A 24,410-nucleotide genomic window follows, 5' to 3' on the forward strand; every position below is an offset into this window, starting at 1 on the left:
TATGGATTTCAAATGGTTTCTCTAAATCGGGCGTGAATAAAGAAACCACACTGCACAATGCCCCTTTTAGTTTCTGAAAAGCGGTGTATGCCTCTTCCGTCCACGGAACATCATTCGGTATTGACTTCTTCGTTAGATCGGTCAATGGTTTAGCTATGGTCGAGTAATCTTTCATATATTCCCGGTAATAGTTAAACAGTCCTAACACTGACCTCAGCATCTTTTTCGCCTTGGGAACCTTCAGCATTTTTATAGTTGCCAACTTCGCCGGATCAGGACCATGTTTCCCTGAACCAATGACGTGTCCCAGGTACTTCACTTCCGATTTTCCAAATGTACATTTCTCCAGATTGGCTGAGAAGTTCAAAGATTTTAATGTGCTCAGCACTGCTTCCAAGTGAGTCATATGCTCTTCCCAACTACCTGAATAAATAACAATATTATCTATGAAACTCTCTGCATACCCACTATGTATTCTCAAAGCCTGGTTCATCGTCCTTTGGAACATTGCCGCAGCCCCCGATAAACCAAATGGCATCACCTTCCACTGATACTGGCCTGTTGGTGATACGAAACTTGTCAACTCTCTACAACCCTTATCCAAAGGAATTTCCCAATATCCTTTTAAACTATCTAGTGTAGTCAAATAACGTGCCACTCCTGCTTTGTACCTCAATTCTTCGGAACTCTGCATTGGAAACAGGACCACCTTACTAGCTACGTTAAGTGCCCGATAGTCACAACAAAGTCTTACAGTACCATCTTTCTTCGCCACACACACACAATAGGGTACACGATCTCAGCTCTAGATGGTTCAATTAGACCCCTACCCAACAACTTCCCAATCTGGCGTTCTACTTGAGGTTTCAGTGCTTCTGGAACTCTGTAGATGTGGGGCTGTTTCCTTGTTATTCCCGGTTTCAGCTGGATTAAGTGAGACCCTACTTTGGCACGTTTTATTTCCCCTTCAAACAAGGTTTGAAACTTCCCGATAATTTGTTTCCGATCCCTGACCTGTTTTTCATCCAAATGGCTTAATTTTTCCATTCCGTTAGATTTTTCTAACAAACCGTCTACTTTCCGATGCTCCACGGGGACATGCCGAATTTCGCCAAAATCATCGTCTTCCTCATAGATTAAACCCACCACCCGTATCGGCTGTATGTATTTGCATAATTTGTTTTGGTGTAAATTCCTTACGCTTCTGTCGGGTAACCTAACAAAATATGAATGGGGACCCCTAATGTCTACGATCTCTCCTGGACCACTCCATTTCGAACAAAGCTTGTTTGCTGAATCTGGGATAAGGACTACCACCTCATCACCCACTTCGAATTTTTCATCCTTACATCGCAAAGTATAATGATGTACATACTTTTCTTGTTGTTTATTAACAGTTGTAGACACAAATTGTTCTGCTTCCACTATATTTTCCCGAAGGGATCGCAAATACTGTGACACTGAATCTCCAATACCCTGTGGTAAAACCTCATCATCCTCCCAACTAGACCTTAGTATGGCCAAAGGACCTATTGGCATATGACCATGCACAAGCAGAAATGGAGGTACTCCGGTCGTTGAATTGGGAACTTCTCGGTAAGCCCACAGTAAAAACAGTAATTGTTTATACCATGACTACGAATTGCGTGATGCAGCATGTTTTTCATCGTTCCAACGAAACGCTCAACCAGCCCATTCGACTGTGGATAACCCGGCGTAGAAAACTTAAGGCAGCACCCCAGTCTACTCAAAAATTCCTGTGTGAGACTCGCCGAAAAATTTGTAGCATTATCCATCGCTATAATTCTCTGTATTCCCGTCCGCATGAAAACTTGGATAAAAGCGTCGCAAGTAGCCTTAGCAGTTAAAGATTTAAGTGGTATAGCTTCTACTATACCACTTACTGGACCACCTACTGTGTTGGTCCATTATGCACAACACATAACTATGCCCTTTTAATGATTTAGGCTCGATGGGCCCTAACACATCCGCGTTGACCTGCTGAAATGGTAACTCTGGCCTTCCTACAGTTTCGATGGGTGCTCTATCTTTAATCTTCACTCTCCGACGCATCTGACAATCATGACATGACTCGCACAATTTTTTAACATGAGCTAACAAGCCATCCCACCAAAACGACAAGGCAATCCGGTCTCTGGTCTTCCTATAACCCAGATGACCCCGCGAAGTTTCGTGAGCCAATTTGAGAATTTCCTTTCTCCGGGATTTCGGAATCACCAACTGACTATATTTCTGGCCAGCTACGGACCCTGTATGATACAATATATCAGTCTGCAAATAATATCCATTTTCCCCCCGCCTGGCTTCCTCAAACGCTCTCTTCAAGGATTCGCATTCTGCTTGTTCTTGCCTAAATGTCTGCGTCTGAGATAATGGGTTATTATTACCTCCTTCTCTCTCCCGGTGTACCTCAACACTTTCGCTTGCCACTGGACACACAGGAACTACCAGCCCGGCATCAGCACCTTTCCTCGTAACCTCCGCTGATTCCGCTGTGACCTCACCCCCTTCCCGCTCCTCCAGTTCTCTAATTTCTTCAATTACCCCATGACCTCTACTTGGTCTGAAGAAATCAGTCTCTTCTCCAAGGTACTTTATTTTTTGATCCTTTAACAATCTGGTGTTATCAATGCCATTTCGTTTAGATTTTCAGCCACTGCTACGTGAACATTCACAAAGGGTCTTATTTCCCCTTCCTCCGTCCACAAACTTAAGGGCAATGTTACTAATTTAGATTCCACTTGTGGTCCAAAAGCAGGTCTCAACATAACCTTACCAGCTGATTCGAGATACTCCTTGGGAACCAAGCATTGTCATAACACTAACACTGAGATTTCGACACCACTATCCACAATGCCCTGAAACTTTACCGGACCGATCGCCAACTCAATTTTTGGTAAACCCTCATCCGTTCCTCTGTCTGCTATCTTGTCCATCAGTTCCATGGTACTTTTCACTAAAGCGCATGCTTTGTACCTCTCTTCATTGCTCTTGACTACAGATTTTGTGATTGTGTTTATTGTTGGGCAAAACTTCCGAATATGACCTTCCTGATTGCATTTGAAACATTTAACAACCCTACCCTGTACAGTTTTAATGGATGAACCATGAAAATCACCAATCTTCCCAGAACTAGCATCAGAACTTCCTAGTCTACCTTTTATATAGTTCGAATGTGGGGTTATGCCTGCTAATACAAAATTGTCCAGCTCTCTAGCTAACTCTTCTCTCGCCAACCAAGTTTCGGTTTCTTTCAAATACATATGAGACTTGACATCCCTAGGCAGACTATCCTTAACTCTATCTACTACCAACAGGTCCCTCAACATTTCCAAAGTATCCACTTGTCTAGATTCCAAATACAGTTCCCATGTGTGTCCCAATCTATTCATATACTGAGTATACGACTCATTAACCCTTTTTTCACATTTTTCCGGGTTCTTTTTATGTGGTAGGGGGGTGATTTGGTGTTCCTTGAACACACAGTCTTTAATTTTTGTATAGTCATCCAACTCATCACCAGTCAACATCGTGCTCAATCCCTTTATCCTTCCCTTTAGAGTGTACAACATAATCTTACCCTGATAAAATTCCGGGACTTCATACAATTTGAACATGGTCTCTACCTGGTGAAAGAAAAATGGCCATTCCTCAGACCGCTCTGGTGGCTCCGGTAGGACTCCCTTGATAACCTTAAACGAATCAATAAAGTTATTGCCAGCCCTATTCACACCGTTACCAGACGCTGAAACCAAATTTTCTTCTCCCCTTTGAGCACCATTCTGATTTTCCAGTTGTCTTAATCTCATTTCATTTTCTTGCCTTTTCAACTCAAACTCCTGTTCTTCCTTTCCTAGCCTTTCATCGACTATTGCCTTCGCTAACTCTCTCACCGCCTCTTCGTCAAATTTGTCAGACCTCAATATCATTTCTTTAATATCATACACCTTTGTATTTGGTGGTACCGCCACTGCTATCTCTTCCGCCAAAACAAGTAAATCTTCCTTCCTTGCCTTACCGAAACACGCCATTATTTATTTATTTTTTCTTTTTATCTTCTTATAATTACGCAATAATAATAACTATGCATACATAATTCATACGAAAAAAATTTACCTATATATAATATATACACATACGTAAAACTGCTATTACTCCTGAATACACTACAAATGGCCCAGAGAACACAAGTATAGGGATTCACTCACCCTGTGTATGAATGACCTTCGCTAGATATTGATCACAAGACCTTGTTCTTTTCCTCGAGATTCAACATAGAGAGTTATATTGCCTCGTTGACGGACGTTTCCTCACCAATTACATCACAGACAATTGCTGATCCTTCACCATCCCGTTGATACAAGCACACTGGTCGGATATAACCATCAACAATCTCTGACTATCCGTAGTTATTTCCTGATGTTGAATCACTGATGCCATCACCACAGACGATCGCTGACCATCCCGTTGATGAAACCACACTCGTCGAGCATCAAACAACCATCAAGCCTAGCGCGTCTTCCTCCCTGGAAATGGAAGCCATGACACCGGAAATTCGCTACGAAGATACAGCGTTCTCACGGAAAGTTGATTCTAAATTGGTTCGAATCCATTGCGACTGCGACACTATGTGAAGTCCTTTCTCCATCAACTACCAACATCTCGAACAAAAGTAACTCCACTCATATTTGTGAAAACAAACAATATATTTAATTACCAACTGAGAGTACAAGAAAACAACATTCTCTTTCTCTCTCTCTCGAGCACACACATAATACATAAAAAAGAAAAACCCTCCGGCCTTTCGTCACCAGAGAAGCATCTCCCTACGTCTCTTCTTTTTCTCTTCCTCCGGGCCCCCACAACAAGAATTCACTCCCCCACAGTCTCTTTTTTTCTCGATCAGTTCTTTCCTGTAAGACCCCTAGGCATGACACTCAGCACAAATGATCTGTGCATGAATCAAATCCTTGTAATAACCAGTGTGGATGCACGAGTGTGTAGCTATAGGAGAGGGTGGGGGGTGCCTATTCAGGAAAAAAATTCAGAAAAATTTGGAAAAGATGTTTTGTCCATAAAATTCAAACTATAAATGTACTGGATGCAATAATTTGCAGAAAAAATTATTTTTGATGCATTGCACCTAGCGCTGGGAATGAAACTAGACATATAATGAATATGTTTAGTTTATGAAGTGTAGGAATATAAAGCGAGGGTAAGGTTTAAGGACTGAATTTGTACAAGTGTTTTAACATATTAACTTATGGCCGTGGTTCTCAAATGGGATATCCTAAACTTAATACACACCTAATTGCCATGAAAAATGACGCCATATACTATACAGAAGGGTATAGAGAGGCTAAGCAACCAAGTAAGTTATATCCAAATCATTGTCAGGAGACGGGTCTATTCCCTGGCATCCAAGAGGGGCTAAGGTCCCAGCTCTAGGATGTGGAGCCTTGTTTTGAATATTTATTTGTTTATAAATTGTGGGAAATCATGTTCATTCACGATTTCAGTTACAATTGCAAATTTACACAAGCTTTGTTGAAAATTTGAGAATGAGCGGGACATTAAAAAAAAAAAAGGATAAATATGTATGCCTGAAGTAAAAGGCACCATGTCAACCATGTCACAAAAGAGAAATTCTACAGGAAAGCTGATTGAAGTTTTTTTAGTACATCTTTCTATGGAGCTTGCTTGTTTCATAAAGTAAGAATATCTCTGTTATTTATTTAAATAAGACAGTGCCTTATACCTACGTGCAGTGTAACATAATCCATATTGAAATAACGCTATTAATTTGTCGTACTTTTGTTACACTGCACAGATTATGAATATTGCTGAAATTTGCAAAGATCACCAAGCTCATGTATTTCATTAAATTCGAGATTTTTTTTACTTATTTATTTGAAAATCACTTAAAATTACAATATGTTTGCATCAATCAATATCAGTATTTTATTGTATATAAAAGTAACACTCTGAAGCGGGGTTGTCAACCCTACAAACACAATATGCTTACTTTTCCTCTTCAATAAAGGAGTTATTTTGATGATAAATGTCCTTTTTTGCATTGCGCCTTTGATTTCAAAAAGGTAGGCCATCCCTGCTTTAAAGCTTAAATTGTATTGTAAGTGTTCTACACAAAATATTTCAGAGTTTCCAGACTTCAAAAAGATTGAGAACCAAGAACTTGTATACAAATCTGCAAGTTTTCTGGGTCAGTTTACTGGTGTGGCTCACAATGCTGCAATAGCATCTGCATTAGCTGAAGTGCGAGAAGATTATAAGCAGTAAAATTTAAAATCTTAAAAGATGCATAACATGCGTGCATGCTCATATTCTGATAGGGTTGCCAATTCAAATTGGTGTATACAATGTAGCCCCCCCCCGACTCAGTGTTTGCCAATATGCATCTAGATACGTGAGATTAATGCATAAAAAAATTAAATATTCTCCTCCAAATTTTGTTTGAGCCTTAAAATACTGCTTAAAATTTTAGGGGTTTTTTAAGTAGTTATTTTCTCTGTTTTTCCTTAAAAAAAAACACCCTCCTTTTATAAAACTACTCCTTAAAATTTTTAAGAGAAGTGAAATAACTCTTCAAAATTATTTTTTCAGATAACATTGGCCCCCATATGACAACATTACAAGAGTTGCTTTCAAAACCCACACAATCTCACTCTCATAAAAAACTATATAAAAACATAATTATAGTTATAAAGTGTATATTACAAATTATACTATATTAACAAATGGGTATTTTTTTTAACAGAGAATAAATAATACCAATTGACAAAATTAACTTCTTTCAAATGGAGGATAGTAAAACTTATGTATAAAGTTGCTATAGAGAAAATAAATACTAGTTTATGCAGTCATGTCTTTTTCTTTTTTGTCTACGGAGATAAATTTGATGACTTACGTGAACTGTGACTGTTACTAGATCCTCTGCGAGCAGTTTCCTGGAAATGTTCTTCATAAACTATAGGTAAGGAACTGAAATCACCATCCAATTCTACACATTCCACTTCTAAAGGAGGCAACAAATTCAGATAAGATGAGCGTCTCAATGCTTCGGTAACCTCTTGATATGCATCGGCACTGTAAAAGAAGATTCAAACTGATATGTGGTATTCCCATACCTTTTGCCCTGCTTATTAAGAAAATCTGGAACAGAGTGGGGGTGCAGTAACTGCTATGGTAGAGATAAGGTCCCATATGTTTGCCTAAGAACGGGTACAGTCAGTTGAATAACTTTAGGATTCATGACTACATTGATTGTCAAGAGAAATAAAAGATGTTTGAGACTGTTTTTAGCTAGATACAATTAATATTTTGAATGTGATGGGTATAATAAAGGATGATCTTAAAATCAGAAAGAATCGTTGATGACCAAAATTATTTTTTTAAATTAAAAGTATCGTATGATAAGTAGCACATAAAGAGAAAGGGAGAAATGCCAAAGTTTTAGATAGTGACTAACTGTTGATGCTAAAGTGTTGTTTATGTAAAATTTTGTTTCCAGCAAATTCTGCTGGATCATTTCTCTGTGATCAAAACTTAAAAATTTCCCTTATTAAAAGGGCATACTTGATATCAGCTGTGAAAAGCCCCCCCCCCCCTGATCCAAAAATATTTGAACCTACCTTGTCCAAGAGCCAGAAATACCGAAAATAATGATTCTTATTTTCTGGATATTATGCTGAGATGAACTCAGAAAGAAAAGTCATCCTGTCTCCGCTGAGACTCAAACCCAGGCCCTCTTGAATACCGGGCAAGCATGCTATCATCTACACCACTGGAGATACGACCCTGCCTTCCTATTTCACACACTGTGGCCATCTATCTCTCTGAATAATGATTCTGCCTAATAAAGTATGTTCTCAGGCTTGTCATTTCAACTTTTTTCAGGGGGGGGGGGACACAAAGAACATATACTCAATATATGTGTGTATATATTTCACCTCGTTTTGACCATTTCTATTGTATGTTTTAAAAGTGGGACCCCCAACCCCCCCCAAATAACAGGCCTGCTACTTCTAACAATTTCACCTTCCCCAATGCATAGCCTTGAATTATCAAGCATTTGAGAGGATTTCTTCATTTTAATTTTTCAATGACAGCAATTAAAAGTTGCTTACTTTGCAAGCAAAATTCAGCCACATCATTCTCATTTGCTTTGGTTTCTACTGGAAATTTTCTTGCATTTAAACCAATGTTGATATTTTTATTATGAATCAAGTTTTCTGACTGACTCGTATCAATAGCACAAGCAAGTCTGTCCTTTTCAATTCTTAAACTTTTTTAGAAACTTCATTTTTAAAAGCTACAGTTTTTTAAATCATTTTGCACTAAATGAGATATTTAACTGCTTGTTCAATGAAGAAACACTGAATATTAGATTCATATTTGTGGGTTAAAGCAAGAAACAGTTCTGGCCTAGGTACTTACTATGAGTAAAAGAGAACTGTGGTTACGGTATACTAATTCTAAAGAGGAAACATCTGTTGACAAACACATTCTCCCTTTTTTTTTTTTAAAAAAGAGAGAAATGCAATTTTGAACATTAATCTTCCAAATGCTTTTCAAATTCATTTTTTCCCCTTTCCAGATTTTTTTCCTAGACTTTTATTAAATATCTGCTTATTTCTTGACGTCACTGGGAACCCAGTTGTGAAGAAGTGAAATGTCTAGCTAGCAGAAAGCCCTCAGTGTTATTTCATTTGTATGATATGATGCCAGTTGGCATAAGTATATGTTGAGGACACAAATGTGTTACAGGCCATACAAATTTTCTAACTCACAAGCATTGAACATTGAAGGACCGGACACACCCCGCTTCCCATCTCAGAGAGATATCGAATAACTCACAAGCAGTAAAACCTAATGAGGACTGAAATTATTTACATGCAAAAGGCAGACAATGTTACATCCTAATTTTTCTAGAACATGTTTTGTACGAATTTTCATTATCACCTTGGCATTTTAGTGTGACTGAAGGAAGTCATATTGAACATTTGCAAAATAAATTTAGATATTTCCCTTTATGTTTCACTTATCATTGTAACGATAATTTGAAAAAAAATCATTTTGAAATTGGATGATTCTTTCTGAATCACTCTGTATCATTTCATGTATGAACGCACACTGAAAAATTAAAAAATAAAACATGACACAACATCCCCTACAACCACTGTTGTAAGACCTTAGGGACCATTCAAGTATTACGTCATCATCAATGTGGAGGGGGGGGGGGAAAGGGGGTTTCCGATTTGCTGACTTTTGATGACAAGGGGGGAGGGGGGTTTGGATAATGCTTACATCATCAACCACCCTTTATGAAAATATGAGTTGGATTCAGAGGGGTAGAGCTGATGACAAAATTTTGCTGACAAGGAGAGGGGGGTCAAAAATGGCTAAAAATTTGCTTACGTAATACTTGAACGGCCCCTTATGAGATCACATATAACAATTTCTAGCGAAAAACATCATAGCTTTCCATCTGTTTCATTTGTATCATCTAGCCATTTGTGATTTCTCAATACAGTAGACACTTTAATTTGAATCACAGAAAACATTATCATTAAGGCATTGTTATAGTTTTCACAAAGTATCGATTGGACATACATTACAACATTGCAAAATTTTGTTTATAATTATTTCAAAATTTAAGTATATTTTACAGAGTAAGTTGGAGAACTTTTTTCTCACCAAATTGTATTGATATGTACTTGCCTAAGAGAGATCAATGTGTAACGTGTTCTGCTCTCCATCATATTAGTTTGGTTCGTTAAAATTTATTGTATGGATAGAAACTAGTTGTACAGCCTTTTCCTCTCATGGGTGATTGAAGGACTCTCATAGACGCGAGTCAATTTGTCTGAAGTTGATCAAAACAAAAATCAGAAATACTTTACTATTCAGGTGATTTTGCAAGGAATTATTATCTGCAGAAGTTTTGGAGGAGCAGAGAAAGATGTTTCAGCGCAATTGAAAAATGTTATGCAAAAACTTTTTTCTTTCAATATTTTTATGCTAAAAAGTATATAATATTCTTAATATAAACTCACCTGCTGTCACATGCAGCAAGAGCTGAATCTCTTGTTCTTTCTATTATGAAAAATGCTTCTGAAAACCGTTTAACTCGTTGGAAATGCCTTTGCCTAGATAAGTGTTGCCGAATTTTTTCTCGGTTAATGACAACTTCTAAAAATTGTTGCCATGCAAGAATCAAAGCACCACACATTTGAGCAATGTCACCATTAGCTTTTACCACCATTTCTTCCTCTGTGTCCATAGTCTAGAAGAAAAATAAGATTGTTTGAGAACTACCTCAGATAATATGTAGTGAAACCTTGCTACAATGATGCTTGATGTATAACTAATTCTCTTCACAATGATATTTTTCACAAATCTTGTTTGGAATTAAAATCAACACAATGTTAAACTGCTCTCTTGCTACAATATCCTTTGATACAACAAATACCCCTATAACAATATTATTTCAAGAGATTTTGGAGATTCTGAAACTCTTAAAATTTTTATTTTCATGTTAACATCGCCATCAACCTAGTTTTTATTCTCCCAACAGTATTTAGTAGCAATGGTATTTTGCACACCAGACTTCCAGAAGTTTTGATCAAGTCAACTTTTTGTGACAGAAATATTAGGGTGAATGAAACCTCCCACCTATTAAAAAGAGCACCGACTCAGAACAATAGAGAATAAACCTAGAAAATATCCTGAAACTAAATTTATTTGACATTTGTGTTTTGGTGGAAAATCAGCATGGGTCCAGTAAGGGCAAGTCATGTGTAACCAATCTCCTTTGCTTCTATGATCATGCGAATAAGGCCTCGAGCAAAACAAAAACATTGACCTGTATACCCTGATTTCCAACTTTCGATCAAATTCAACAAGGTAAACTCTTAAAGTGTTTACATGAGATTGGGAATAGGGACAACTTTCTGAACTGGGTTGAATCTGATAAGAATTTTCTGATTGAACGGGTGTAGCAAGAGTCGTCTCTCGAGAAGTGTCCTTGGACCAATACCTATTTTCAATTTTTAATGGATAAATTCTATAGGATTGTTAACAAATTTGCAAATGACGTTAAATTAATGGATGTAATTGGATAAGAATTGTTAACAAATTCGCGGATGACGTTAATGGATGTAGTTGGGAATCAAGGGAGTTGCTCCAGACTAACTTAAATAGTATTGTAACATGGGCAAATGAATAGTGCATGACCTTCAGTGTTGAATTATATATGAGAAAGATAATCTCTCTCATATTGATCCCTAGCAGATAGGTTCTCCCAATCGATACCAGGATAATTAAAATCTCCTAATATTACTACCCTCTTATGGTAACGTGTGTACAAAATTTCTTCATGAAGCTTGGAGATAGTTTGAATGCCAATTTGGTGGGGGGGGGGGGGTTAAAGCAAACTCCTACAATAAGCTTATGATGCTTTTTGTTTTCAAGCTCAGTCCATGTAGTTATAATATCACTTCTCTGTACGTTACACTCTCTAGCCTTCAAACATGATTTCTGGTTAGTCAAGAATCCACCCCCCCCCTTTTCCCATCAGATCCATTTTTTTAAAAGTATTCTATCCTGAAATGGGTAAGAAAGATTTAATCCAATCGTCTGTCCAAGATCCTGTAATGGCTACAATGTCTAGGCCCTTCATAGCTATCATAGTTTCTAAAAAATGTTTATTACCCAAGCTCCTGGCATTTAGTAGCACACATTTTCCCGTGTGATTTAGTGTCAATCAAGAAGCTATCCAAGTCAGAGGTGGGTAATTCCCCATTTAAATTGTCATTATTTTCATTGAAACTATGGGCTACTATCCCCCTATTCCAGGGAAAAAGCTCCCATTGCAACTTCTACACAACAATAATCAAGGTCGAGACATACTAATGCTAAAGGTATATAAGGAGCAAAATAAACACTTATAAAGATAAGAAAAAGAGAATTGCAACAACACATTAAAAAAATATTAATCAAAATCAATAATATAATATTAAAATGCAAAACATACATAAAAATCAGAAACCACTAAAGATAAATAGCCCAACAAGGTGGCTAGAAAAAAATAAACACACACACAGTGATTGAAAACTCAATGTACAAACTTTTAGGGAATGTAGAGAAAACAAAAACAAAACACAATCACATAGGAATGTATGACTCGAAACCCCAACCTCATCAGCTGGAAGATAAATGAAAATGAAGAAATAACAGCCAATATTGGGTGGAAAAACTCTTTATTTAGTGATATTTTGGATCTCAAGAGCCTGGATAAGACCCTGAAAGCCATGGTCTATGAGGTGGGCATTGATTCTGGCACTGACCTTGCCGCAAGAATCTGTTGCAGCTGTAAATGCTGCGAAATGTCTATTTTTGAAAGGGTTCGACAATCAATGCATCACCATTGTGAAGCATGCATAACTGTGGTTGGTAAGAACTTTGAGCATTTGTTACGAAACTTATCGTGTACACGTACTGTCCTCTTGTAAAGTATTGCTAAATAAAGATTTTTTTCACCCATTATTGGCTTGTCATCTGTGCATCTTCATTTATCCTCCAGCTATTCAGGTTGGGGTTTCCAGTCATACGTTCATATGTGATTCTGTTTTGTTTTTGTGTTTTCTACCTCCCCTAAAAGTTTTTATATTGAGTTTTGGATCACCCTGTATGTATATACTGTGATTTCTCACTTATGTTTCTATCAGTAATAAGAGAATTTTCTGCACTCTCAGGCAGATATAAGGTAAATAATGCTATTCACTTACACCACTCCCATTTATGAATTTTTTCCTTGTTCTCTTGCAACCGGTACATAAGTGAGAGATCAAAACAAATTGCAATACATATATAAATATATTACCTCATAAAGTCCAAAAATTTGATCTTTTGATGGTGGCACTGATGGAGTTGATTTCAGATGTTCAAGGCATTCCTATAACAGCAAACCATAAATTATAACTAAAGGACAGACTTTTCATTCTACCTAGAAGGGCCAATACTGGCCAAAATGATTGGAGGTTGATAATTATATATATTTTTTCACTATATTTTGATTTTCGTGAGTTTTTTTATGTTTAAATGTAGATATGAGTGTGTAAGCAATATAATATAAAAACGAGTTTTTTCACACAAATTTTACAATGAAATTTTATTTTTAACCTCTGAACTCCAGTGGCACAAGTTTTTTTACCTATTTTTTCAACGGTTTTTAATGGTCTTTAACGATTCTTTTTGAAAGTCAAGATTTGGGTATGCTTCCATTTTTTAAAGGCCTTTTTGACATAAATTAAACACAAATCAATTGGAAAAAAGATATTTTTTTAATGGTCAGTTTTGGCTCAGGTTTGAAGAGGATAATACTTACCAAAAAGTTTCTCATTTCATAACTGATAAAAACAAATATTGACATTCTAATCATAATTTCAGTTGCATTTGCACGTCACACTTTCTACACTTTTTATTACCTTTGTTACATTAGAAACCTATTTTCCGCATACAGATGTATTACGCATTAAAAATTTATTCAATTGCTATTATTATTAATACTAGTATTTATTATAATAAAGGTTATTGCATTGTGGGACCTGACACATCTGTTTTTTCCCTGGTACAGTAGTATTTTTGTTGTTTTGAGCAAAATTCGGATTCCCGAAAAAATAGGGGGGGGGGATCTAAGCTTTTGAGTTAACTTCCACCATGAAAGCAACTAGCTTTCCCGGTTTTATTTTTTTTCTACAAATCGACCAAGCATTTCTTTGGGCCATGGCAAATGTTGTGGAAAATGCACACTGGCAAATGAATTATATGAGCACGGAATACTTTTGAGCCATCTGATCAACACTATATTTCCTTTTGTTGTAAAACTGGACGGTTTCAGTATTTTTTTTTTTCTCACTTTGAGAATATATATTTCAGTATTTCAATGCACTGAACGTAGTAGAAGAATATTTTCCTTTTTCTTACCCAGTAAACACAAAATAGTAAAACGTGTTTCGTATAAAGGGATCCCTGATGAATTTCATGTGAAATTTCTTTTTGATCTTCTATTATTATACCTACCAAGGTAGTATTATTCTGCTTCAGTATTTCAGCAAGTATTAATGAAGATAAACTATCATGTGCTGAAACTTCTACTAGCTTTTAGATAAGATTCAATGATTTGCATCACTATATTTTTGGCCATAGATTAGTATTTATTTTATAATTAGTTGATCATTAAGGATGTTTTCATTTAGCCAAAATGACCATATTATATTGATAGAAATTATTATGTATATATTATATAAAAATGATATATATATTATTATATCATATAATACAGGGTGGCAACTATCGGCTGCCCAATAATTATTCATGTGATTCCATGTGAAAAACTAATATGGAAAAGTGCTTTATAAATCAAAAGTTCTATTTTAAATTTAATAAATCAAAAGTTTTTGATTTGACCCATAATTAATGAGCTTTAACAATTTAAAAATTGGTGATGTCACACAAAATCCTGCCAAATTTGCCGAATGTACACCAAACGTATAACTTTGTGCTTTTGAAGGTGTTAATTTTCTATCAGCCCTAAGAGGAAACCAGTTTTTTTTCTCCTCTCATGTGTGTGTGCTGCGCTTTTCAAATTTTTATGCAATTGTTATTACTATTTTCTCAGATTGCATTTTTGGAATTCATACACGAGATTAAAAAAAAATGACTGCCCCAAAAATTCTGAAATTTTACAGAAATGTTTATTTACACGTGTTAGTAAAATGAACCTCAAATTTAGAAACTAACCCATCAAAGTATTTTTGAAAAATTGTTGAATTCACATTTTTGAAATTTACATTTTTTAAAAATTCATAAAATTCTAATGAATGATCAGATATTGACGTTCAAGATTCATTTTACTAACATGTCAAAATATTCCTTTAAAATTTCAGAATTTTTGGTGCAGTAATTTTTTTATTATCTAAACGGATGAGCTCAAAAACTGCAATTTGAGAAAATGGCATTAGAGGTGTTCACGTTTGCACTATGATTTATAACTTTTTTAATATTTTATTTTGAAATAAAAAAAACTAACCCAATGGACATGAAATACTTTGCATTTGATTTTCACATGACATCAGAATTCATGTTTGAAAAATCAGTATCAGGGCCATGACACCCCTTAATTAAATGAATCTGCCACATTTGGAAAAAGCCTTTTTTATGGTTTTGTTCAAACTGAGTTTAATGCTGATTTCAATTTTTCCCTCAGGTGCATTACCCCCTCTTACCTAACATAAAAAACTCAATACACAAAAGGAAATGAATGTTCATGAACATTTCCACACATATTTTAAGGACACTTGATTTGCATGCTCAATGCGCCTCTACCACATTCTGCAACTTTGTCATTCACATCACAGCATCTTTCAAATGTGTGAATGTATCACTTAGTTTTTGTTTACCCAGTATTACTTTTTGGTTTTGAGATTGCATTTTCTGTCAGAGCACTACTGTATATTGGGACTAAATGTTGGAAAAAACTCATGTCCTATGGTAAAAACTGCAGGTATTCTTGCATAATGTACAGAAAAATTTTCAATGTATAAAATCTTGCCTTGTGACAGCAATCCCATCTTAAAAAAAATATCAATAATTCCTTAAAATACGTATAAATCATGTGTTTCGAATGTTTTGATAATAGTTTGGTCAATAATAATAAATGACAATAATAAACTGCTTATATTTAAAGCATAGGTCAAGATAGACATGAAAGGCTGGGGGGGGGGGGAAGTGGACATTGATGTCAATTTATATATGAATAATAAACATTATATCACTCGGCTCTACTATTCATGCTGAGGGAGCAATGCCACAATCCACATCTCAGCCCATGATTTGAAGGCAAGAAAGCAACTTTTACTCGATTGAAATCAATTGAGAGTGGCAGACCAGATGCATACTCATAAATGTGCATCACATTAACAATTTTTTTAGACTGCCTTTAACATTAGTATTTCAGGTATGAAACTGACTAGTCTGCAAAACTAAAAGATGGCATACAAACATTGGATTTTATTTCTAAATCGCTGCAAATTATAATCATCAAAAGCTTCAGCTTCCTAAACTTATACCGTAGTCTCTCAAAAATTCATATAGTTTCATTACAGATTCCCAGCAAAAAATCTGCTTGATCATTTCCCTGACTTAAACCAAAAGATTTTCTGACTTACCCTGACAAAAACTCTAGAAGAAATATAATTCAAAATCTTAACTTCAAAATATCAAATTTTTTTTTTCCAATTTTGTTTTTTCCCTTTCACAGAACTTTTCCCTGGCTTTTGTTAAATATTTGCACATTTAGCTGACTTTTGCAAGATATTTTACATTTCTCCTGAGCATTTTTCATTTCTGACTTTCCAGGTTGCTAAGAACCCTGTATTATATATGATATACTGATCCACTAAAAGATTCTAACTTGACTATAACTTATTACATAGTTTATGCTCGCTTTTATGAATCTCCAATTTAGGAACTGACTTGTTTTTACAAACTGTCATTGAACACTTGAAAATATTTAATTCATTTGAATGTCTTTCCCATACACAAACTTTTGATTTAACGAAATAACTGTTCAAGTTTGCACGAGCTCATAAAATTAAGCGTCAATTGCAATCACTGTTATCTTAGCAATAATCTGGTGATTAGCTTGATTTTGAAGAATGTGCATTTTTCAAAGAAAATATTGTAAACCCTTCATTATGTAAGTTGAGCTATTTGCTGTACATATTTGGCAAATATATTCATTATGATTTTTGATACTATAGTAAAATAATTTTACTATAGTATCAATACTTATCATGAAATATGTATAAAACTATTTTTCCTACTTTTGCAAAGTCACTCAAGTTGTCTAAATGGCTGGAGCTTTCAAAAGATTCTGAAACAATAAAAACCATAAGATATGGTATAAAACATGACGTGTCCATAAACAACTTTTCAGGAAATTTTAAAAATGCATTAATTTAAAAAATTCCATTTAAAGCGTGAACATTTAAAATTATATCTGAATACAATCTGTTGAAAAAGTTCAAGGAATGAATTTTTCTTCAATGTACAATGACTATTAGCCATAAACATTGAATGAGGGTATTATTTTTCTTTTAAAGAATTAAGAAGCCAGTAGTTGTTTGCATTGAGTGCATGTAAAAAATTGGGTTGCCAGATTGCAATGAGCAAAGTTTATGATGAAAAAAAAAAACCACAAATAATTTTATAAGGAAAAAAAAGAAGCACAGAACTTTTAAAATGAAGATGGCATTCAGGGTTTTGGTTTTTCAAGTCATACTAAAGTATTTGCATGGTATGCAAAGAGATGTCACTACCTGCTATTCATACAAGGTACAGGTAACTCAATATAATGCAGAGATGAATTTGGAAGGAAAATTGTTTGTACCTTGTATGGTACAAGAAGTTCAAGAATGGCCATGTGTCTTAGAGACTTTATCCAAGAGAAGTATGTTCATTTGCCAGCATAAAGGATGTGAACATTGAACACCAATCAATTTAATCTACTGATACCGGTGAATTTTAGGTTTTGAAAGTTAGTGAAATGCATTCCTCCATGCATAGTATTTTCTGAAGAGTTCATTTTATATTGATCCAGAGTTTTGTAAAGTCTGGAAATCTCTGACGGAAATTTCAGCTGGACAAACCCCAGAACTATGGCAAAATTTGATACCAAAATGAAGAATGAGAAAAAGTAATACTTTTCTTGAAGAGAGATACATATACCCATGAAAGTTGACCTTGCGTGGTAGCTGAATATAACATTTTACAAAGTACATCTACGATTTGCAGCAAAAAAAAGTATGACTAAAAAAAATATCAATTTATGGCTATTTCTTACCAAGCTTCAGTTGCTGCCATGGGGGCAATAAAGACATGTACTCCACCATTTTTCTGGTAAGGCTATTGTATGCAGATAAAAGTACACAACAAAGCTCCCGATATACAAATCTGGCCCTATACATTCGAGTGGAATGAGGAACAGATTTTGTCTGAAAATAAGTCACAGAACAGTTGAGAATATTTTGCTCAGAACTTTTTTTATTAGGCACAATTAATACTTTACATAGAAACCCCAAAGCAGAATGTTTTGCTTTCGAGCCCTCGGCTGAGTGGAAATATTCTGCAGTAAAAATCCTGTAAAATAGTGCTTTTACACTTTTCTTAAAAATCTCCCAGATTTTTCTGAAGTGGCACTGATTGTTCTGTGACGCATGTCACAGATTTTGGCATATTCTGCTTTGGGGCATAGAAAATATACTTTTCAAGTAACAATATAACCATTGCTTTAAACTTCCAGTTATGAAAAAAAAAAAAAATCAAATGTGGTCATGCATTGCCCTACAAGTAAAAAAAAAAAATCTTTTTTTTTTGCAAACATAGTGAAATTCAATTTTTCATAATTTAGTCAATTTCAGATTACAAAAGAATGATTTTTTTTTTGTTTTCCCATGCTTTTTCAGATCAGTACATGAATTTACTATATTTTTTTTTGTAGATAATCTGGGATCATATAAATATTAAATTTCATTGCCTTTTCAGAAATAATTTTTTTGAATAAAGCAGCTTATAGGATGATTGCTGACAGCATTTAAAATTTTTTTTTTGTAATTGGAAGTTACCTCTAAGATTAGCTATTGGATGATAAGCAGTGACACCCTGTATACGTAAAAATTTTATTACAATGTCTATGACGAATATGTGTGTAGAGAAAGACAGCCTCTCCACTTCTAAAAATAATATACTTATTAATAGTATATTTACTAGATAGAGTGCTTGTCCAGCGTACGAAAGACAGGGGTTCCAGACTGAGTGTAGAGATGAGAGGGAGAAAAAAATTTTCCTTTCCCTAAACATCATATCTCTTCATAAAGCCAGTTTTACATATATATAAAATCAAAAAGTGGAGAGGATATCTTTCTTAATTCCAATACAGTGTATTTTAAAATTTTTGTGAGAACATTTTACTATTAATACTTCTAATTTATTTTAATCATTAAATTGAATATTTCATTTCTCTTTGCTCTCGTTTGCTGATCCAAGGACTGCCTTTACTTCCTAACTTTGGCAAAAGCCTTTTGATGTTCCCAAATGCCAGAAACTTTTGCTTTTCTTGATCTTCGTCAAAATTTTTCATCACCAATTCTGTAAACACCCTTCTAGCTACAATCAGTCAAATTTACCAAAAAACTTTTCCATTGCACCAGCTTTTGAAAGAGCCTACAAGAAACCATATCAATCCTCTAGTTTAAGAGAAATAGTCTTCTGTTTATCTGTTCATCAAGAGCAGAAGATGGTGGATGAGGGTTGTTTTTCTATTTTGATTGGTTAGGTTATATTTCCGAAAAGATAACCTATAAGATAGTTTATTAAGTTATCTTTTAAAACAGATAAATTATTAAAAGATAATCTTATTAAAAAATAAACATTTGCTTAAATCTAATGTACAAGCTACTTTTTAGCAGCAAAAATATATATTTCTTTTAATGCTCGTAGACATTTGTCACAAATTTTAATGCACAAACCCAGATAAACAGGTTCAGTTATGGAGGAAAAAAATACATGTAAAATTAAAATACAGTCAGACACACAATGAACACGTATATTACAAACTTTCATGTATAACGAAGTTTTTCAGTTTTCTGTGAACTTCGTATTGCTTGTCTATGCTATTTTGATTGCTTATAACAAACGCTGATAACGAAGTACACCCATAGCAAATTTTATGGGTGTACAAATACCATAACAAATTTTTAATGACAGATTTTCAGACACGAATTGTCCCAAATTTTTTTACAATCTCATCTAAATCTTCTTATCTGTAAATTTACATTCCTGCAACAGATGTCTCTTTTCTCTCCTTGGAAGACAATCTAGTAGAGCTTTTTTAGGTACTGTAAAAAATCTTATTTCAGTTTTTTTTTTTCAACAAGAAAAGATTAAGGTTATTTATTCCCAAGAATCTAATCTTCAAACAAATTTTGGTACATATTTGCAATTCTCAAACCAAATACCGATGTTTGTTGTGATTTTATAGTATGAAAATTAATTTTGAGAATGTCCATGGGAAAAACACATTGCTTCAAAAATTGTAGCTATGCAGTTGGTGTCCATGTTATAACTAAAAGAAAATGCATTATATTTTGCATGCTTATTAGGCAAAATGTTCAAAGTCAACAAAAATATAAAAAAAAGCACTGTTTGATTGACACATATATTTTTATTAATGCATTCAACTACATGAAAGATTTTAATTAAATTTCTTAATCTTTGTTAAAATGTTATTTTAATCTATTCATTTTAAGAATGCTCAGATTAATAAAAAGTGTGTATCGTGCATGTTAAATGTTGCTTTAAATGTAACATTTTTGAAGCCAGAATGGATATAACGAAGTCTGCATATGTGACGAATAATTTTGAATTTTTTTTATACTTCGTTATAAGCAGGTCAGACTGTACAAGCAAATAAAATACATAGATGAATGTGGATAAACATAGATGAATACATAAAGCTGGAATTTTTACATAATAAAGATTACCTGACAGCCAAAAAGTATAGTATCCATACTGGAATGACTTTTCTTATAAATCCGAGGGCTGCTAGTCAAAAATGTCTGCTTTGAAGTGCGTTGAAGGCTGAAATAAGTTAATAATCTCATGCAAAATAGTTCTTCTCAATTTTGGAATTAGAAAACTTGCTATCAAACATCATTCAGAATTTAATTTTACAGGAAACCACACACAACATTTGCCTGTTTGTGGTACGTTTTGAATCAAACACTTAATACAAAATAATTTGATCACTTTCCGACAATATACAGGGTGATTCAGAAAAGATGAGAAAAACTTTAATATAGGTGGTAGTACACACCAATACAAACAATTATCATCAAAGAATGCATGGTCTAACATGAAATGCAAACATGCTAGTGCATTTCAAAACGGCCGCTCTGCAAACGTTAAAGCAGCATTCCTGTTGAAATTTATCGGGAGAAAAAGAACACCATGCATGCAAATGTAACCTGGGGAAGAAGATACCGTATGCAAATCTGCATCACAGTGAATAAAAGGCATCGACTCAATATTACTAAAGTGCGCCATATTATCTCCTACATTACAACTGTTAGAATGGTTGCACATTGGAATAACTTCACAGGGCTGGCATATGTGCCTTTTATTCCCTGTGCCACAGATTTGCATATGGTCTCTTCTTCCCCAGGTTACATTTGCATGCATGTGGTGTTCTTTTCCCCCTGATAAATTTCCACTGGAATGTTGTTTTAATGTTTGCAAAGTGTCCATTTCAAAACGTGCTAGCATGTTTGCATTTCATGTTAGACCATGCATTGTTTGATGACAATTGTTTGTATTGGTGTGTACTATCACCTCTTAAAGTTTTTTCTACCTTTTCTGAATCACCCTGTATAATAGACGAGGCAGTAGTGAGATATATTTATTTTTTTTAATGTATGCAGACGTGCCAACTTTTGAAATCCAGAAATCCGGAGATTCTTCCGAGGGGAGTACCCCCCCCCCCTCCAACATTCATAGACTTGATCAAAAAAAATTTCCGAAAAAAAACTTTTTTTTAAAAAATAAATTAAGAAAAAGTTACATTCTTCCCCCCCCCAAGGCAGGTTCTGCATTGCCCCTGAGCAGAATATAATTCCATGTCAGTATTTCCATGCAGAATAGCGAAATCGTATCTACATACTGTTCATAAAGTGTTTCCTTTCATGGATGCTATCAGTGATTGATAATCTTGGGTATATGAACTCTTAAAAGCTTTATATTCAGCTGTATATATAGCTTAAAGTTTTATATTTTTTTTCTGAAGATGTTTAATCAGAAGAAACGGTTTACAAAAATTCAAATTACCAAGCTGTGGATGAAAAAACGTGTTTACTGCACCGCTGTTAATGGAATACAATATCGATTATACAGGAATTTTGGCAACCAAGGCCATGTCCCTGATAAATGATTGCAGATAAACGCTACGAAAATGAAGTCGTGTCTTTGCCAATTGCTTAAATGTGGTCACAGAGACTTTTTTAAGGCTGCTCAATAGAAATGACTATGGCTGTCCTCTATGGGTGTTTTCCCTAACGACGACGGTAATCATTGATGCCACGACAACGTGAAAGCTCGCGTAAAATTTAATTTTCTGCCAAAATCCGGAGAAATTTTAACAAATCTGGAGAGCGGGAGGAAGGATGAAAAATCCGGAGTCTCCTGCCTAAATCAGGAGAGTTGGCAGGTCTGTGCATGGATGATTTAAATAGTTGATGGGAAAACAATGTGATACAATTAAAACATTTCTTGAAATCAATTAAAAATGAAAATTATAAGTTACGAAATGATACAAGCCATCCGCAATTAATCTTTTTTAGTGCATTGGAAATACACTGTCTGCAATGTTTGTCTGCAAACTTTTCAATACACACACACAGTTGTATTTTTCTATCATTCTACAATAAGAGTTTCTTTCAACTGCTGAATAGATTCTCGCTGAATGCCATTAGCATTATTACTGAATTTATTTAGTGGCTAAATGAATTGGATGAAATGCTACACAGACTAGCGACAGTTTTTTTGCACAAATGACTGAAGACAAGAAAAAATTTCCCCATAATTTCTTACAAACTAAGCTATTAAGAACATAAAATTTATAAGAATAAAACTATTTAGAAGACTTACCCGGACTGAGTGGGTGTTTGTATCACACCCTTCCTGCATTAGTGGCAAAAAAAGAAGTATGAATGTTTCTATCAACATTAATTTTATCAATATGCATCTTAGAAAGATATATACAGTGTGGTTCTCCCTTATAACATTTTTCAAAAACCTAATGAAAAACGTTACAAGCAGAGCATTATAAGCAGAATCTAATGTATATGTAAATGTGTTGAAAAATCACACAAAAATGATTATTTTATCTCAATTATTTTTTATCTCATGAAGCAGAAAAATAAGGCAATAAAAATTACATTTCCCATACTTTTGAAATTTAGACAACACACACGGTATATAGGCTATGCTATTATTTAAAGTTTCCTACAGAATATTTATATATTTAGAGGTATAATTTGATAGCAACATTATTATTTTTGGTACACAGCTAATTAGACAGGGAAATTTTAAAGGGCTATGCTTCCATGCTCACCAAGATTCAAACCTAAGAGGTATACCATCCTTATATAAGTACTTACATCCTGTTTATTAGGACAGCTTTCAAGATAGGTCCATGAGAACAACCATCTCCCAGCCCTTGAGAATTGTGTTTAAGATCACTTGGTGGAAGATGAATAAAAAATATTACTTCTGAAGGTAGTTCAACAATTTATTAATCAACCCCATGCTAAAATGCCACAACTACTATGCATTTAAAATGTTTTTGACTTCTTATATAAAGCAGTGTAGCAACATCATCATTTGCTTTAGCCACAAACAGTAACACCTACATTTTTACCTCTGTGCATATTAGAAGCTGTTTTTTAGTGCCTATTTTTTCCCCAAAAATAGAAAGCTTTCCCAAAATGCAAGAGCATAAAATGAGCATCATAAACTGAAAGATCAATTAGAGATTAAGACCAAATATATTTGTTACGAATGACATACATTAAATTTTGTGAAGTTTCATAATTCTCATCCCAGTGAATAGTAATAAGTAACAAGAGTCATGTTGTTTCTAATATGATAAACAGTCAATGCTCGTCATAGCAACTGCCACTGTTCCGCCGAACACATTCAGCACTTATCATACTTACTTTCTTTCAAACTGAGCACAACTCAGATCTATCAAATTTTGCTTTTAGTGAAAATCCGGGTTTGGAACCCGCGATTGCGCAATGGTAATCAGCTAAAAATGTGATTTTCTAAGGTTTTCAAATTTTGAGTTGGATATTCCTTTCAAAAAAACTTCTGGTTGATCACAAAGACCTACAACACAAATATGTATACATCGAACTTCAAATGCACGCATCACCAGTTTGGAGGATAGATGCAGGGCTGCAACTGGGAGGGGGGGGGGGACAGACGGGTCTAGTGTCCTGAGCTCTAGACCAGAGGGGGGGGGGCACCAAATTCACCCTTTATAACTACTTCTTCTACATTACATGGGTGTGCCAAAATATGTGCTTGCCCCATTTGAGAAATTATCCAGTTGCAGCGCTAGATAGATTTTGCCATCTATCTAGCGCTGCAACTGGATAATTTCTGAACAACACTTACTGAACACAAAACATGCCAAATGCTGTGCACACACAAAGCACACTGTTAAGTTTCTCCAACACAAATCTGACATA

The 24,410-nt window shown here is 34.8% G+C and overlaps 1 protein-coding gene across 2 annotated transcripts in view; it reads right to left on the reverse strand.

Moving 5' to 3' along the window:
• LOC149085620 (protein FAM135A) overlaps positions 1-24,410 on the reverse strand; it is an 81,818-nt gene that overhangs the window by 27,594 nt on the left and 29,814 nt on the right. Inside the window, exons 7-13 of one of the 2 annotated variants that reach the window (XM_089233760.1) lie at positions 22,804-22,836; positions 20,646-20,742; positions 17,948-18,098; positions 16,929-16,978; positions 12,926-12,997; positions 10,098-10,327; positions 6,950-7,128 (exon numbers count right to left, since the gene is read on the reverse strand). In XM_089233760.1, coding sequence (XP_089089886.1) covers positions 6,950-7,128; positions 10,098-10,327; positions 12,926-12,997; positions 16,929-16,978; positions 17,948-18,098; positions 20,646-20,742; positions 22,804-22,836 — 812 coding nt within the window. The remainder of the gene's footprint in view (positions 1-6,949; positions 7,129-10,097; positions 10,328-12,925; positions 12,998-16,928; positions 16,979-17,947; positions 18,099-20,645; positions 20,743-22,803; positions 22,837-24,410) is intronic. The other variant, XM_089233761.1, reaches the window with a different exon arrangement.

This window comes from Pholcus phalangioides, unplaced genomic scaffold, assembly GCF_987345545.1.
Source record: "Pholcus phalangioides strain wild (caught in Gottingen) unplaced genomic scaffold, Ppha-v1.0 ptg000007l_1, whole genome shotgun sequence".
Taxonomy (NCBI): domain Eukaryota; kingdom Metazoa; phylum Arthropoda; class Arachnida; order Araneae; family Pholcidae; genus Pholcus; species Pholcus phalangioides.